At 37.2% G+C, this 18,208-nt stretch overlaps 2 protein-coding genes and 1 pseudogene across 7 annotated transcripts in view; 2 read left to right on the plus strand and 1 right to left on the minus strand.

The window, feature by feature from the left end:
- Positions 1-14,282, plus strand: part of LOC125575496 (ran-binding protein 1 homolog a-like) — a 33,334-nt gene extending 19,052 nt beyond the window's left edge. Inside the window, exons 2-5 of one of the 2 annotated variants that reach the window (XM_048771927.1) lie at positions 12,541-12,635; positions 12,725-12,876; positions 12,981-13,106; positions 13,666-14,282. In XM_048771927.1, the coding sequence (XP_048627884.1) occupies positions 12,541-12,635; positions 12,725-12,876; positions 12,981-13,106; positions 13,666-13,907 (615 nt within the window). In that variant the 3' untranslated portion in view covers positions 13,908-14,282. Of the gene's footprint in view, positions 1-12,399; positions 12,636-12,724; positions 12,877-12,980; positions 13,107-13,665 lie in introns of those variants that run through there. The other variant, XM_048771925.1, reaches the window with a different exon arrangement.
- On the plus strand, positions 2,235-2,648 carry LOC125596930 (annotated as a pseudogene).
- Positions 9,570-12,412, minus strand: LOC111208656 (CST complex subunit STN1). 5 transcript variants are annotated; one of them, XM_048771930.1, is made up of 5 exons: positions 12,234-12,412; positions 12,043-12,096; positions 11,626-11,665; positions 10,440-10,473; positions 9,570-10,198 (listed from the first exon to the last, which is right to left on the minus strand). In XM_048771930.1, exon 5 carries the CDS (start codon positions 10,194-10,196, stop codon positions 9,720-9,722), a length of 477 nt encoding a protein of 158 aa, XP_048627887.1. In that variant the 5' UTR covers positions 10,197-10,198; positions 10,440-10,473; positions 11,626-11,665; positions 12,043-12,096; positions 12,234-12,412; the 3' UTR covers positions 9,570-9,719. The 5 variants fall into 5 exon arrangements, with proteins under 5 accessions (XP_048627887.1, XP_048627885.1, XP_022563646.2 ...); XM_048771928.1 differs by lacking the exon at positions 10,440-10,473; XM_022707925.2 differs by lacking the exons at positions 10,440-10,473; positions 12,234-12,412 and having other exon boundaries at positions 12,043-12,178.
- Positions 14,283-18,208: the final 3,926 nt, after the last annotated feature.

Consider the following 18,208-nt stretch of genomic DNA (forward strand, 5'->3'; position numbering starts at 1 on the left):
AGATCTTATGCGGACAAAAATAAAGAAAACCATTAATGAATCCAATGACCATAAAGCTATGATAAGTCAATTGACTAATCTTGCGCTCCAAATGAGTAAAAAAGAGACAGGATAAGCTAAACCTGTAGTTGCTTTGTGTATGTCACGTAAATGTTTTTTTTAGAAATAGTCTATCCTCTAAGCTCCCATTTTCCATTAACTCACAAACCAAGTACCCATATTATATTAAGGACATGCACGAAGGCGAAGAACCGTAAGATGATGTCTTATGAAACTTAGAACCTCCACCTCGTATTGAAATTGCTTCTTTTCTTGAGCAGCATCAGATCTTAAGACTTTAATGGCAAGAGGGGCGTGATCAAGTGTGCCTTTATAGTCTGGCATGTATCAGTCTTTTCCTACTTTTCTGTTGCTCGTTAATATGTCAGTAGCTTCTTCAATCTCTTCTGTATAGTATCTTCCCTACTGGACATCGTTCAGTACCATGGCACTAAACACACCGTTTTTCTCGTGTGATTCCCTTCTTTTTTTCATTTCTGCTTGCTTCTTTCTTTTATCCTTCGTTCTTCTCATACTATATCACTTCTCTCCTTCAGGAAAGAACTTGTGTCAGCCATAGGAGGTCTCTTTGTAACTTCCATTCGTATGCATCAGTCTTGATGAATTCATTGAGGCTTCTTGCTTCCATATACTGAAGGTACCCAAAATCAGTCATCTCATCAAGTAATGCATACTGCGATCACCATAAAGTAATGCATATTGCCATCACCATAAATAAATTTGAACATCAAATAATAGAAAAACTTTCTTAATACAGTATAGTATAAGAGGTGTGGCAGAAGTAACATACCACTACAACAAAATAAACCTTGGGGATTCTTCCTCTAACTCCTCACACTAATGTTTAAAGACCTATAAAATCACCATTTCAATCAAAAGTACAGCAATACAATTATGTGTACGACTTAAAAGATAAATAATTTACTTACGTTGACTATACAATGAAGGCAAGAGAGAAGACTGCCAGCATTACAGGTATGCGTTGATGTAAGTGACCCCATTTGACTGTATATCACCCTGGCCAACCAAACAACTTAATGAGAGATGAATACTCTGCTTCAAATCCAAACTATATAACCCAAGGTCCTAATCAGACTTGTTCATTACTTCCAACAGTTTCAAATTCCGACCAACTGTGTCCATTGCTTTAAAAAGGTTTCAATTTCATTTGGGAACTTTCTCAAACACAAATCTACGCAATATTAAACAAATCCAATTACATCACTGAGAGATAACGAAGGTCGATTCGAGATACAATAACACAAACAATAGAAAACAAAGAGATCGATAAACATATACGTACGAAGATGAAGCAACAGTAGCCATGATAGCAAATTCGATTTGATAGATCTTTCTCGGAACAGGGGATACAACCAAAACAGAGTTAGAGAGGATATAATCTCGTGGCGGAATCAGATACGAACGTCGACAATTGTGTCTAAAGCGCCACCAGCGAGAATAAAACAAACCCTAAAATATGTAGGCCTCGTAAAAGTCACAATATTTAGTAGCTCAGAAGTTGCAGTCCACGATAAAAATCTAATGGGAAAGTCGCTTATAAAATTAAAGAAGGTGTGCCACGTGGAAGTAAATGCCCCAAGAAGAGAAAAAAGTCTCTTTTATTTATATAGATAATACTAGCCATATTTTTCTTTGTCTACGTAAGTTCACCTTCTTCCCTTTCACCTGTTACTTGTACGAGAAATGGTTAAAACCGGATCAAAAGAGACACAATTGTTAGTTACCTAATTATGTCAAAATCGGTTACCTGCACTTAATTATTTTCCCAAACTTAGCTATTTGGCAAATTCACCCATATATAAACACTGTCGTGCCAAGGAGTCAAACTTTTCTCATCTCATTTTTCTTCTCTCCTATCTAAATTTTATATGCAGTCGACAGACAAAATATTACACCCAAAAATTTAACCTTTATTTAAAAAAATAACGTCACTTTCCATTCATGTGTTTATTTATACTATGGTTTATAATCCATCAATATTTAAAAATCAAAGTGGTTCATATATATATATATATATTGAAAATTTAAATGTATATTAGAAGTTTAGGAGCAGCTTCTGACACTGAAACTACGACGAAACGGCAATTTATATAAATAGAAAGCAAAAGGAAAAATGCTAGAAGACACAGAAACCAAAACAAAACCAACAAAAAATGGCTTTCAGAAGAACATCTTCGGTTTTGTATATTCTCTTCATCTTTTATCTTCAACACAATTTGCTTTTCGTGAGCTCACGACCTCCCTCAGTTGATACGAACCACGAGAATATTCCTCTTAATCCCTCAGAGACGGATGCTGTTGGGTTTGAAGGAAAGACTCGTGAGCTAGCTGTCGTTATCAAAAAAGCATTTGGTGGAGGATGGCAGCGGCAGTGGCAGCAGGGGAGGAGGAGGTGGAGGTCGAAGCCGATCACGTGGCGGGGCAGGGTGATTTATCCGGCCAGAGCGCATTTTCATCGTTCAAGCGGTAGCATGAACCTTCGAGGGGCAGTGTGTGCGGTCGGCTGGTTGTGTTTATCGGTGTTAGCCGGTTTATTCTTGATTTAGTCTGAACTTGATATATGTAAAGTTTAGGCAGTGGTCTACTTGGTTTTGGATAATTCCAATTAACTTGAGAAGCAAGTTAACTATTAAATTGAAGTTTGATGGGTTAAGAAAAAAATGAAAACATATCGAGCTTAGGAATGTTTCCATTTATTATTATGAAAAGATGTAGCTTTGCCCTTAGGAAAAGATGTAGCTTTTCCAAACTTAAGAATCTTATGTGAAAGTTAAATAATATAATCATAATTGTAATTAGAAATTTTCGAAATATTTATATTGTTAATTAATAAATTAATTAGAAAGTTTGAAATATTTATATTATCTTAAATTAATAAATTGATGATTTATCTAAAACTAATAAGAATATGACAAATAAGCAAATTAGCTAAAATCATGGAGAATGTGACAAATCAGCAAAATCACTTCATAAATAATAGTATTGTTATAAATCAATTGGTGGATGTTTATAACCGACTCGGTCCATACCATACACTTAGAGAGAGAGGCGGCCCAACCCTAGAGAGAGAGAGGCGGCCGCGAGACTTGGAGTGGAGAAAAAGGCGGCTACAACTTGCCTATTTTCTAATTCGTTTATGTTTATGATTTGTAATATTTCCTATTATTGTATTTCCATTTATCTCTCTTGTAACCCCTATATAAAGGGAACACTTATTCATTAATAATATACAGAAACTTACAGTTCTAAATCCTTAATTTTACAACACGTTATCAGCACGATAGCCTCTAACACTCTGAGCCTAAAACCAAATCGCTAAAACCCTAAAACCCTAAATGAAAAGGAATCTGCCTCGGAACTTCGAAGTGGCCTTTCTCCCAAACCGTGAGGACCCAGAAAACGATCAAGATATCAAATCGAATCCCTGGCCGAGACGAATCAGTCAGTGCAAACCGCTTGTCGATCTGACCACCAACGCGCCCTCACGCACAGATACAGTGGGCGCAGATTTGCTTTGGAACCCTAATCCGAACCCGACAATACCGACGAACCCTAATCCGTTCGCGGCTCCGTTCCAGCTCGTGTCCACCTGATCAGCTCCAGCCCCAAGGCGTTCCTGATCCTAGACGAACTCAGCTCCATCATACATCAAGGACAGCTCGCGATCCGACAGCAACAGCTCCCGTTCGTATCAGAGCCGCTCGCGATCCGATAGAAGCAGCTCGCGTCCCAGCCAGCTCGCGTCCCGACCGTGTCTAAGCTCGAGGTTCATTCTTGGTGGTCCGGTTTCTACAAACAACTAAACTAAAGGTATTTCAAATTCTAAGAACATAATGAATCGAATTTGGTTGATTGTAAAGAATGAAACCCTAAAATATAATCTCTAAGATGAAAGGCATAGGATAATAGATCAATCCCTAAGTGAGTAAATCGAAGCTCTATAAGTTCGATCCCCAAACCCTAAAAATCGAGATTGATCCATTGATCAATTAAAATCAGAACCTTAAAGGTTTTGAATCTCAAATCAACTCCCTTTGATCTAAGATCAAATTTTGGAAATCCCTAAACCCTAATTCGAAAACTATTGATTAATTAAAACTGATTGATTGATTGATTGATTGAGATTGAATTTGATCATCCTGAAATTGAAATTGCTTGTTAATAAAATCAAAACACTAAAACCCTAATTCTGAAAATCGATTTTGATTGTTTGAAATTGAACATTGATTGGTTGATTTGATCACCTAGAACTATTGTTAAGATTGTTCAAACTCGAATCTGATTGTTTGGCTTGTTTAAACTAAAACCCTAATGACCTAGTTTAGATTATTTTTAAAATCGAAATCTGAAACTACATATTAGGTTAAACTGTTCTAGACTTGATCATACTCGTGGCCGTGTGGCCTTGTTGCATTTATACCATAACTTAATCACATTGATTGATTGCAATTACACTTAGAACTTATTCTAGGAATGGTGTTGAATTGAATCAAATAGCCGTGTGGCTTGATCTTTGCTTGGCCGATAGGTTTGCTTGTTTTGATTGCATCATGAACTGATAGAAACAAATCATGTTAGGATTGAAATTACATGACAAACTAAATGCATAAAAACGAACTAGTTTGCATCCATGGCCGTGTGGCTTTCTCATTGGCCGTGAGGCATAGATCTTGGTTGTGAAGGCTTGTTTGATTGTTTGAACATAAAACCCTAATCGTTTAAACATTAAAAACTATTCCTAAAAGATCTAAAAATATTAATCTATAACTTCAGATGTCGAAAATCAACAACCTTGATTTCGCTGCCCTAAATCTATCTGGAGACAATTACCTTCAGTGGGCGCTCGATGCTAAGATCATCCTGAAATACAAGGGACTCGGTGAGTGTATCACCGAGAACAATAATGCCAATGAAAAGGATCGTTATAGAGCCATCTTGATCATTCGTCATCGTCTAGCTGAGAGTCTCAAGGATCAATACCTAACCATTGAGAATCCACTAGATCTTTGGAATGAATTGAAATCGAGATATGATCACCAGAGAACGGTGATCTTACCAAAAGCTCGGTTTGATTGGACGAATCTGAGGATCCAAGACTATAATTCTGTGGACGAATATAACTCTGTACTGTTTAAGATTGTTTCTAAAATGAAACTGTGTGGTTAAAGTATTACGGAACATGATATGTTTGAGAAAACATTTTCCACTTTCCATGCAAGCAATGTGTTGTTACAACAACAGTACCGAGAGAAAGGTTTTAAAACCTATGCTAATCTTATTTCTTGTCTCTTGCTCGCTGAGCAGAACAATGAATTACTAATGAGAAACAGTCAGATGAGACCACTTGGATCAGCTCCACTACCTGATGCACACGCTACAGAGGACAATAAAGAGTCCAACCACGTCCAAGGAAACGGCCAGCATGGCCGTGGTCGAGATAAATCGAACGGACGTGGCCGAAGTCGAAGATCCTTTGGCCGCGGGCGAGGAAATGGTCGAGACCATGGACAGGACCGTGGCTCATTTGGACGAGGCCATGGTCGTGGCCGTGGATCTTCTTTCAAACCCCAACACTCGACTAAATCAGAGAAATACGTGTGCCATAGATGTGGAATGAGCAATCATTGGGCTAAGACTTGTAGGACTCCCAAGCATCTAGTTGACCTCTATTAAGAGAGCTTGAAAGGGAAGAATCCTGAAGCCCATATGACTTACCAAGATGATGAAAACGACTTCAATCATGAGAAGGACGATCTTATGGATTATGAAACTTCAGATTGTCTATAAAAAAAAAAAAAAAAAAAAAAAAACTATACATGCATTCTCTATTGATCTAGACTATGCCAAGATCAGTATGATAGAGGCAATAGTCATGGTAACCAGAATGGTTTACCCACGAAATTATACACTTTATGGTATGACCAGATTGGCCATCCTGGTCCAAAACATGATGCGAAATTGATATTGGACAGGGCACAAAGAGTTATCCCATAGAATCTCACGTGTGTAGCATGAACAAAATGGAAACTCATTAGGCCATGATGTCCCAAAGCACTTAAAGATTATAGTATGTCCATGAGGGGGCAGTGAGGACAAATCCACACATGTCCATACTATATATAGCTTGGCTGAATCCTTTTATAAATATGTATTGGCCATTACCCATAGGTCCAAACTCTCAGTCCAAGGCTTGGGGACACACGAATTAACTTGCATCTTAACTAATAAGCATCAGACCATTAAGTGAGCATAGATATTCTCATCTCAAATTTATTACGGGTCATGAGCCAGACATATAACATCTTGAGATATTTGGATAAGCCACCACAAATATATGTGCCGTCTAAGATGGATCCTTAGAAGAGGATGAGGATGGGGATATGTTGGATATGAATCTCCCACAAATAATGAAGTACCTTGAGCCAAATATGGGTGATCTATTTAGTGGCCAAGAACACGGATTGCAAAGTTTAATGGATCCGACTATCCAACATTATGGGGAGAAAATAATAAGCTGGTAAGAGAAACAGAATGGCATCGACCATCATTGTCTTGGCAAGATCCTCAGACTAAAGAATGTGAAATAGACGTCCAAAGATTATACATTTACAAAGCTAGCTAATCAAATGCCAGACACATTTACTGACCCGAAAAAGAATGACTAAGTCATATATAAACCAGCTTGTAAAGCACCAACTAAATTGATGTCCAAGAGAGACACAGTCAAGTTGCTACAGAGTTTATACAAGATAGACCAATAAGTTCCAAAAGATAAGAATCCTCGGAAACAAAAGAGAAAGGTGCATAGAATGATAAAACAAATCCGAGGTCAAGGAAACCATCCCAGACATAGAGATAAGGCTGGCCGTCTCTAAGGTACAGGTACCAAACAATGTAGCTTGGGACGCCAAGCTGCAAAGTATTAAAGGTCCTGATAATAATGAATCTCAATCGATTATATAATGTCTGGAACATAATGGAACACCATAAGGAATGTCGACATAAGATGATACAAGGTAGCCCTTGAATTTATGAATATAAGCGAGGATCATGAACCCACGTCAATATAAGAGTGTGCACTCGTAGAACAAATTGAATGGAAACGTGGAGTTAATTAGTTTAAAGAAGAAAGGTGTATTTGGCCATATGATTAAGACGCCATATGATGTTAAAACCAGTGGATATAAATGGGTCTTGTGAGGAATAGAAATCGTGAGATATAAAGCTAATGTTGCACAAGGCTTCTCACAAAGACCAGTAATAGATTATGAGGAGATATACTCTCATGTGGTAAATGCAACTACTTTTAAGATTTCTCATAAGTTTGGCTATATAAGAGAGAAAATTAGACTTGCAGCAAGTTGATGTAGTGACTGCATATTTATATGGTCCACTGGATAATGAAAGTACTAGATGGTATTGAGCTGAAAGTACAGCAAGTTCTCGAGAACAATATTGATAATCATTAAAGTATATGATCTGAATATCCTAGGAACCTCTGGATACAATTTCTCAAACAGTTGAATATCTCAAGAAAGAGTTTGAGATGAAAGATCTTGGAAAACAAAGTTTTGTTTGGGATTACAGCTTGAGTACATTAACAATGAAATCCTTGTGCATCAAATAGTATATACAGAAAAGAGTACTCAAGAGATTTAATATGGACCAGTCTCACCCATTATCTAGTACATGGGTGTGAGATCACTTGTTTTGGACACTGATCCATTCAGTCCAAAGGTGGATGATAAAGAAGTTCATTTAGTCCTGAGATGGACAGTGCAAAAGTATTGTTTTAGACACTGATCTGATTGGTCTATAAGAATGACGATGAAGAAGCCTTTGATTTTGGTTTATTTTATACTAACCAGCCCAAAGAGTGGTTATTTGGTTTTGTTGATTTGTTTTCAGACAAGCTATGTTTTACACATGGTGGTACACGCATATCACAGCAACATCATCCAAGATTTCGTGTGTGTGTATTTGAGGTCGATGACTCAATATGTTCGATCAGATTGTGGCATGGCCGATGGTAAAGAAGAACCAACTATCATGTTCGAGGACGAAGCATATTCTGCCCAAGATCTTCATCACCCACGGATTGCAGAAAATTGGAGAGGTCCCTTCAGTAATGTCCAAATCAGGGAGAGTAATGTGTGTTGTACTTTTTTTCCTTCACCATGGTTTTATCCCAATTGGGTTTTCCTGGTAAGGTTTTAATGAGGCAACATTAAAGTACATTACAAGCTCTAAATAGTTATGGCATCCAAGGAGGAGTGTTATGAACCAGATTGTGGATGGCTCATAACCAAAAGATTATGATTTGTAATCTTTTTATTTATCTATAACGGTGTAATCTCCTATATAAGAAACTTCTATGTTATGAATAAAGATAGACTTTTCCATTACTTTTATAACAAATAAAGATAGACTATTATATTACTTTTATAACAAATATAGATATAGACAAGCATAATCTCATAACTCATAAGCCATTAGAAAAACATTATCGCTTAGCTCCTTGGAATCTATATCAAAATATGAAAAGTCATGGCCCAACTGGAGGATTAACCTTATCCGTGGACCATGTGATGATGAGTGATGCGAAGACTCGAGATAAAGACAAGACTCAATCTCCACCAAAAAACTGATCAACTATGGCCACTAGGAACTATACTAAATGAGACATGCACCACACACACTCAAGAAATGACCAGTACCCACTTATAACATTTTAAGCAAAACAGACACCATACTTTAAAGTTTATTCAAGACATGCCAGTGGCGCATGCAGCGTTGGAGGATATGGGTCAGGGTCACATGCTCCCAATGTATTTGTGAAAATATGTTTTATGATTCTGATCATTTTAAGCTTCTATATAAAGAATAGATAGGAAAATAAGAGTAATAGATTTACATAAGTATTAAATTGTGAGTTGATTGCATATTTGATGTAGGATGTAATTAACCTATATCATGATAGCTTCGTGCTATTAGACTTCAAAGTTTAGGGACCAAACAAACTCATCCTTTTTTTTCTAACTAATAAATATATGTTGATTCTGCAATCATGTATAGCAGTGTTAATTATTTCAACACCCGCCATTGATGATACGCAGATAATAAGGCTACGAAAGTGCTTAGGCAAGACCATAGAGGTCACTATCAGTTCGTATACTATAAATAGGTATACAGTTTTAAAATTTGTTTGAACAAAGTTTCATGCTATCTCTCCTGTATTTCTAGCTTTCGTTGCAATTAACACAAAGCTTCATGTTATCTCTCTATCCTTGCAGTTATAACACTCCCATAGTCCTGTGTACATATTTGATTCAACCTTCATTCGATTTACAATTCCACAATAGTTAAGCAAATTAATCAATCTAAGCTTCTTTTCAATAACACCAAGTAATTAATAAGATTTCAATTTGTGACTAAAGGTATGTTTTCGTAAGTTTTTGTTTTTTATGTTTAGTATAGACTATAGAAAATACTAATGTTCAAAAGTTATAACTTAAGTAAGGGGTTATCAGTTCGAGTTTCAATTTCAACACAGGCGAAGAAACTAGACATTCTCAGAGATGAATGATAAGACTTAAACCACGAGTTACAGTTGAAATCATTTTCTCTTAATTACATAATTAACTTTGAATTCGATAACAGCTTCGACTAAGCCTAACACACTCCAACCAGTGCAAGATCTCAGCGTTAGGGTCTCTCTCGATTACCACATTAGTCGCGGTGATCTGCATACCTCCTCTGTACAAGCCGACGCGGCCACGAACGCGAGCTACGGCTCCGATTCTGATGTCTCTTGCTTGTCTACGAGCGACCCTTGAGTGCAGAAGAATCGTCGATGAGTCGAACCGGTGGAAGTAAGGAGAAGTGAGTTGGTTGAGCCACATGATGCACGTGACGCAGCCAGTGCCATCGTCAACGCTGAACTTGAGGAACTTCTCGGCCATGTCGCGAGAGACGATCGTGCCCACTGTCTCTACGCGTGAGACCCACGAGATAGCACCCAGCGAGAAACAGTTGGCTTCTGTCGGTGATGGTGTCAGGCGGTGGATGTCACGTGTCATGAGTTTCGCGTGTGTGTTTTGCTGGGATCGATCCATGGCTGGACAGAGACCATAACAATGAAGATTAGTGCGGGAAAACGTTAAACAATATTCAAAAAAAAAATTTAACTGAAAATACTTCTACAAGTAGCAATTATGTGTGGAAATAAATATATGTCCTAGTTTTGATAAGTAGTTTATTCAGATGACATTACTATTTTTATTTTTAATGTGATTAAAGAAAGTTTTTCTGTTACTTAATTGTTTTGCATACTGATTCAACACCACCGGTTTGGCTACCTGAACCGATGGTTTCCTCTTAGAGTAGTTTCCTCTGTTGTCAAAAAAAAAAAAAAAAAATTGTTATGCGTACTCAAGAGATCTGAAGTTTAGCATAGTTGTTTGAAATAAATTATTGCGTAATTTACTCTACTTTATTAAGAATTAAAAAGTACTAAAGTATAGTGTTGAGAAGAAACTATCTCATGGAAGATGACGATTTTGAAATCTTACGACATGATGCAGACCGGCACCCAGTAAGATTTCCAAGGAATTAGACATGTTTACAACTTTACAAAAGTCTAAAAAGACTGCATAACTAGTTTTTTTTTAATGACAACTTCTAGAATTTCATGAATTATTAAAGCTAAACTCCATTAATTTTTCTTTTTCCAGACAAAAACAAATGATCTTGACAGTCACCTACTTGAGCAACTAGTTCTCGTGTAATAGCTACATCACCATGGGTTAGATGTTATCATTTAAATCTAAATAAACTTTGTTATTCCACCATTTTTTATGTTACTTATAGAGATCATCATAAACAATAGTGTGTGGAGTCGCTGATCAAACAAAACTCCACTGACACTGTTTATTTTTAACTACCCCTTCCAGGACATACATTTCTGTAAATTTGAATAAAGAAAGGGAATATACATTTTATTTGATTCAAGTACTATCTATGAATAGAGTGGAGATGAATAAATGATGAAAGCAAGAAAACAAAAGCAGGAGAAAACTACTAAATGGTACCATGTTATTTTCAACTTTACCTTTGCTTCAGAGGCAGAGAATCTCAAAAATTCACAAAGCCACAATAAATGCCTTTAGAGGTGATTCATGTTTCCTTTGTGTGTGTGTTTTTTTTTTCGTGAACTCATGTTTAATACTTCAGTACACCATCTTGTGACTCCAATTTATAATTTTGTTATGAAAATGTGAAATAAATAAACGAGTGAAATCAGTTTATAAAGTTAGAGGATTTAGAGCGAAAACTATTTTACAGAGAAAGGGATTCCAGCCACACTCATACGTGGACGTACGAGGTGGATTTAGAGTGGGTGAGGGATGACTATTACTTGAGAGGCAAGCCATTAACGTACCTAATGGTTCAATCCTTACTAACTTAAAGTTAATGAAGCTTCAGTATAATAAATTATCTTTACTTCTTATGTGATTAGGAAGGCTAAGTAAAGTATTTGCTTACCTCTAACTTATTTGCGGGCCAGAGGATCTTTTAACTTAGTCTGCAATTTAGAAAAGGAGTAAAATTAATATAAGAAATGAGACATCCGATGCGCATCAAAGCATAGCTATTCCTGAACATAATCATTCAAGTGATGACCTTAGTCACTAACTTAATGGACAGTGTGTATGTAGGTCCAAATTTTAATACGGCTCACTAGAAAAGAAGGGGTCACACATGAGCCTACTCTTATTCTGTGACTGTACTTGTAATTTGCAATTAACCACACGCAAAAGTGAACATCAAAGGATTAGGTGAATATATATAACTTCCTTGAGACGTAACAGAAAAGCAAGTGATATAAAGGAGAAAAATTCCCCTAAAGAAAAACTAACCCAATCCCACATCTACTAGGGAAAACAGGGGTAGATATGTTACCAAATGGGGAGGATGATTCGGATCTTATGCGTCTGGTGAAGGAGCTTCAAGCTTCTGACAATGAGAGGAAATCAATGTTATGGAAAAAGTTGCAGAGCTCATATGATGGTGGCAACACAGACGCATCTAATCTGAAAGCGCCAGAGAGTATCAAATCCAACATAAAGAGTCATGAGGGAAAGAATCCAAACCTGAAGCCAACGGTCAAAGAACAATCTACAGCAATAAAGCCGCCGCCGCCTCCGCCACTTCCATCAAAGACAACACTTGGCAAAAGGTCCGTGCGTCGTGCTCCAGAAGTTGTGGAGCTGTATCGTGCCCTCACGAAGAGAGAGTCGCAACAAGATCAATCAGAACGGAGTCTCGTCTCCTGCATTCAGCGCAAACATGATTGGTGAGATTGAGAGCCGCTCCAAATCATATGTGTATTTTATTACTATGGCGACCAACGAACCCGAGCACGAGCACAGAGACGTTGAAGAAGCTGGAGCTAACGAGGACGAGGACACCGGAGCTCAGGTCGCTCCGATCGTTAGGCTAGAGGAGGTTGCCGTCACTACCGGCGAGGAAGACGAAGACGCCGTCCTCGATCTGTAAGTCTAACGAGATTTGCGATCTAATCGAATTTCCTAGGGACTCTTGAGACTTGTTGATTGAAAAAAATTGTTTGTGTGAATCTAAGGAAATCGAAGCTGTATCGGTTCGATAAGGAGGCGAATCAGTGGAAGGAGAGAGGTGCTGGTACTGTGAAGCTCTTGAAGCATAAGAGCACTGGCAAGATTCGTCTCGTCATGAGGCAATCGAAAACTCTCAAGATCTGTGCTAATCACTTCGGTAAATCTCCGTTTAGATTTTACTTTATGTGGTTTAAGTTTCCTTTGGATCGGTATTTAAGTTACTCTTTACTCATTGTATCTACACCTTTGGAACTTGTGCAGTTACACAGGGCATGAGTGTTCAAGAACACGTTGGAAATGAAAAGTCTTGTGTATGGCACGCTCGTGACTTTGCTGATGGTGAACTCAAGGATGAGCTTTTCTGCATCCGATTTGCTTCTATTGAGAGTGAGTTTGACATTAACTGCCATGCCATATCTTATATTAGTCTCCACTTTCTGATTACAACTCGTGTCAATGCCATGCCCGTTATTCATCTTGCTTTGGCTTATATACTGTCAGTAGATAACTGGTTGCACTTAAGTTAGGGTCTTAGATTACTAATGGATCTTGAACTTTTCTTTGTGGCTACTTGTTTTTGGAAGATCTCAACTCAAAGATTTCATTTTGGGCTGGTTTTGAGCTCTCAATTGCTTTGTTTTTTTCCTTTCCAAAAAGTATTACTCTCTCTTCACTGTGTATTTAACCTTGGTAATAACAGAGTTATCGTGTTCAAGAGTTGTCTATTGCTGCTAGATTATGTTTACGTTACGTTAGAAAGAGCCAAAGAACTTGAGGGAGTTAGGCATGTGTTTCTGCTGCAACTAGTTTGATATGCTATTAACCGAAAAGTTTAGGCAGTGGTCTACTTTTTTATATATTGGGGTGTATCTTTTCAATTGTTTCTGTGCTTGATAATGCCATGAACCGAGAAGTTTTTGTAATAAAGTCTTGTTATCCTTGTCAGACTGCAAAGCATTTATGCAGAAGTTCAACGAAGTTGCTGAATCTGAAGTAGAGAAAGAAGAGAGCAAAGAGGCCTCTGACACCGCTGGTCTTCTCGAGAAGCTAACCGTCGAAGAGACAAAAACAGAGGAGAAACCTGTGGAGAAGGAGAAGACAACAGTGGAAGCAGATGAAAAGAAAAAAGACGAGCCAGAGAAAGCGGGTGAAGAAAAGAAAACCGAGGAGGCTAGTCCCTCAACTTAAGTTGCATCAAAGTTTACGCTCCCCAGATCTTGGCGAGACATTATAGCCTATAAGTGTTAGATGCATATCTCTCGAGTCTACCATTGTCTGGGCACTATCTATCTACACATGTTTTGTCCAGTCATATCGCTTGTGGTCGGGTTTTGCAGTGTCGTTTTTGGGTCTTTAGTTTTTGAGTCTGAAAGTGTCGGTCGAATGATATGAGAGATTCAGGGGAGAGGTTTATTTATAAGTACATTGGATTTAATTGTTTTACTAGATTTTGACCCGCGGGTTTATTTTTGTTTTTTTTTTCAATTGACAAATATTTAGTAAATGCCACATTTTCATATATTTGTGTTTTATTTTATAAAAGACTTAAAAATTTTATTTTTATTTATCGTATTTCATTTTAAATGACAATTTATGTTAAAAAAATTAAACTTTATTTTTTTAATGAATTAAGTTGGTATAACTCTGATAAATTAATTTTATTATGGGGTTAATATTTTAATTAAAAATTATATACTTTTAATAAAGATTTATACTTTTCAATAAAAAAATTCAATTATTTTTATGAATGCTTAAATTATATTAAGAAAAGAAAAAAATAATAATTAAGAATAGATGAAAAAAAATTATTTGAACTTGGACTCAATGGTCCAAAGGAAAAAAAAAGGTGAGAATTGAATCTGATTTTTTAATAGGTTCAAATGGCCCAAGAGAGATTTGATTTGGGCTGGATCCAAAAATAATGACCCAATATAGATTTGTTATTAATATTACTTAATTGCCCTTAATGAAACATGCAATGTTAGTGAAGGAAACATGCCCCTAAAGTAATTATGACAATAGGATCCTGCTTTAATAGTATAGATGGTTTTTATGGATCGTTTTTTTTGCATGGTCTTATTATATGGGGGATAGAGATGATATTCGTTCACAAACCAAGTTTTCTAATATGTTTTTTTTTCCTGACAAGTAAAATTCTGTTGTAATTGGAAGGTTAAAGACTAAATATTTCTGTGTTATTATTTCATAATATGAAGTTACTTATATAAGTATTACAAGAATAGATAAATAGAAATTGTACAAATCCTAATCTTACTAGATTTAGGATAACTACTAAATACATGAATGGAAAGATTACATCTACTAGGAAAATGAAAAGGGTTTCTTTTTCTCTAAACTTGTGGTCGCTTCTCTCTCTCCTTTAGGACATGCGGCTGCTCTCTCTCCTCTCTCTAGGGTTTCGGTTATCTCTCTTGGTATGGGCCGGTTTATGGACCGGGCCGGTTATGGACATTCATTACTTGATTTATAACACTCCTCCTTGGATGCCATAATCATACAGGATTCGTAATACGCTTCACGTTGCCTCATTAAAACCTTATCAGGAAAACCCAGTGGGACAAAACCATGATGAAAGAAAAAGACTACAACACGCACTACTCCCCCTGATGTGAACCTCAGTGGAAGTTCTTTAGTCTACGCATCTGATGCGCGAACTGTCCTGAACATGCAGGTGGGGAATTCGACCAGTTTCATTACTAAACCGTAACTAGACCACTTCGACCTCTTAGGTCGTTTCTCATGTCCTTTGACATCGAGTGTCCCGGTAAATCATGTGTGCTAAACAATGTGAACCACATTGTCCTCGGAGATCACTGTTGGGTCTTTGAAAATCGTGTTTGCATGTGTCCATGGTCTAGACGTGATCGTCTACTGTCAACTGCTCTTTACTTTGGTCGGACAAGCTAAGTACTTATGGACAATATACTAAACATGGTTATCATGAACCTATGTCTCGGTGTATCTTCTATACACGGATGTATATCAATGGCTTTATAATTTTATCATACTATGCCTTATTGGCCAGAATATACTCATGGACCCATACATATGGTCATCGATCTTTCTTGCTTTAGGCAATACCATATATATATATATATATCTCGGACATTGCAGTCCTTTATCCATCTCTTGATGGCGTCCTATGACCTATCTTTCCATTGGACCATACCACGCACTGGTATATATCTATTAGGTCATGGATCTCGATTGTACATTCTTATGGACTGCAACCTATTGGTATCCGATCGAGAGGGATATATTTAAACGTCTTCCCTCGGCCTCACGGCAATGTCACGTGAGAGTAACAGCAGTAGCAAACTATTCTGCTATGTTGGATCCTTACTAAAGGATCTGATGTCGGATTGGTCAATCCGGAGATCATGCTATTGAGATAGTAAGCTGAGGCAATCACCTTTCTTTAGGCTGATCTTTCTTTTCTACTAGCCCGTACTATGATCTAGTCGGTTCATGCTAGGGTTACAGATTAATAGATAATCTGTATAAACCTCTCTTTAGGTTGGTTTAGTATAAACACAAGGGATTTCGAATTTCTTTATAAATTCTCATATGGACTGAATTTGATCGTTCTTAGAGAACTCCCTTTCATAATATATGCAGCTGCTTTATGTTTCAGTCCATGAACAGCTTAGGAACAATGCTGTTCTTTCATCCAGTGATCCATATGCTGCTTACTACATCTTTATATGTGAATCTCATTCTTTCATATGACTAGACCATTGTTAATTTCGAAATTTGTAGCAGCACCCACCACATAGGAGTTTATCTCCTTATAATCTGTTCCATGGTCTCTGTGAGTATCCTTGTGTAACAAGCTATGATCGAATGCTGTTAGTAGGAAACATGAACACCTTTAAACCTCGTGATCATGTATCATATCTCACGGTTTCTTTTCCCTCACAAGACCGATCTATTTCACTGGTTTATATCAGATGGCGTTTCTATGGCCAATATGCCTATCTCTTCTATAGATACTTTAAACCCGACATTTTTCTTTTCTTTAATCTTTATGAGTACTCTTTCGTGGGCTCATGATCCTCGCTTATATCTTTAAACTCAATTGTTATTCTCTTTATGTATTTATATACAAATATCTTTAATGTGTGTGTCGACACTTATATATGTATGTGGTTCCATTATGTTCCAGACATGATCAAATAGATTTGAGATCTTATTATCCAGGACCTTTGTTACCTAGTAGCTTGGCGTCCCAAGCTACATGGTTTGGTACCTTAGATGTGTAGCTGCGCAGCCTTTTCTCAATGTCTAGTGTGGTTTCCTTATAACCTCGGATTGTCATTCTATGCACCATTCTTTCTTTTCCGAGGTTCCTTATCTTATGGAACACTTGGTCTATCTTGCATAGACTCTATAGCAACTTGACTGTGTTTCTTTCAAGGACATCATATTTCGTTTGGTACTAAGTTGGTTATGACTTAGTCATTCTGTTCTTTTCGGGTCAGTGTCTGGCATCTCGATTAGCTAGCCTTTTATAACCTTTTCTTTGGACGTCTACAGTTCTAATCCGAGGATCTTGCCAAGACCATGATGGTTGATACTATTAATTCTTATCATTCTTTCTTTGCTCTTTATACCAGCTTATAACTTTCTCTTCATAGTGTTGGATAGCCGGATCCATTTGGTCATGCAATCCGTACCTGGCCACTATTTGATCACCCATGTTTTTGGCTCACGGTCTCTTTGAATTCGTGGAGAAAGTCATACTCTTATCCAACATATATTCCCAATCCTTTTATGAGATTCCATCTTAGACGGCACACATATGTATGTGGTGGTTTATTCAAAATCTCTTAAGATGGTGTATGTCTGGTTTATGACCCGTATTCAATATGAGATGGAAATATCTATGCTCATTTATATGGCCTGATGTAGTTGAACTTTTTATACATGTAAATCCGTAATGTCCCTAAGCTCTAGTATGGATGTCCGAACCTTTATAGGTAATGGACTGTGCGGCCAAGCCTGCACAACACAGCCAAGCTGTTTATATCATGGTTCTAGACCATGTTTCACGAATTTGTAGTGTGATCATGGATTTAGGGTTTTTTATCCTCTCTCCCCCTCATGAACATACTATAATTTCGTGGTGCTTAGGATAATAAAGCCTTAATGATCTTTGTGTACATGTTTCACAACGTGAGTTCTAATGGGAATAACTCTTTGTGCCTTTCAAATTTCAACCTTTTCATCAGTTGTGGACTAAGATGGCTAATCCGGTCTTTGCCATATAGTGTATAAAATTTCGTGGGATATATATGAGTATAGTCACCACGGCTCTTGCCTCTTATTCATACTGATCTGTAGCATAGTTTTGATCAGTAGAGTACACATGTTTAGTCTTGACCACTTTATTATAAGGTCTTAGGCGATTTTTCTTTCAAAATCTTAAGGAACTTGTTCCTTTTGTTTGCCCATTGTTTCTATTTAGA

Source organism: Brassica napus, unplaced genomic scaffold, assembly GCF_020379485.1.
Source record: "Brassica napus cultivar Da-Ae unplaced genomic scaffold, Da-Ae ScsIHWf_1333;HRSCAF=1903, whole genome shotgun sequence".
Classification (NCBI taxonomy): domain Eukaryota; kingdom Viridiplantae; phylum Streptophyta; class Magnoliopsida; order Brassicales; family Brassicaceae; genus Brassica; species Brassica napus.

Excerpts from the sequence above, each read along its gene's own strand:
- LOC111208656 (XM_048771928.1), bottom strand. The coding sequence starts at position 10,196 with ATGGATCGATCCCAGCAAAACACACACGCGAAACTCATGACACGTGAC.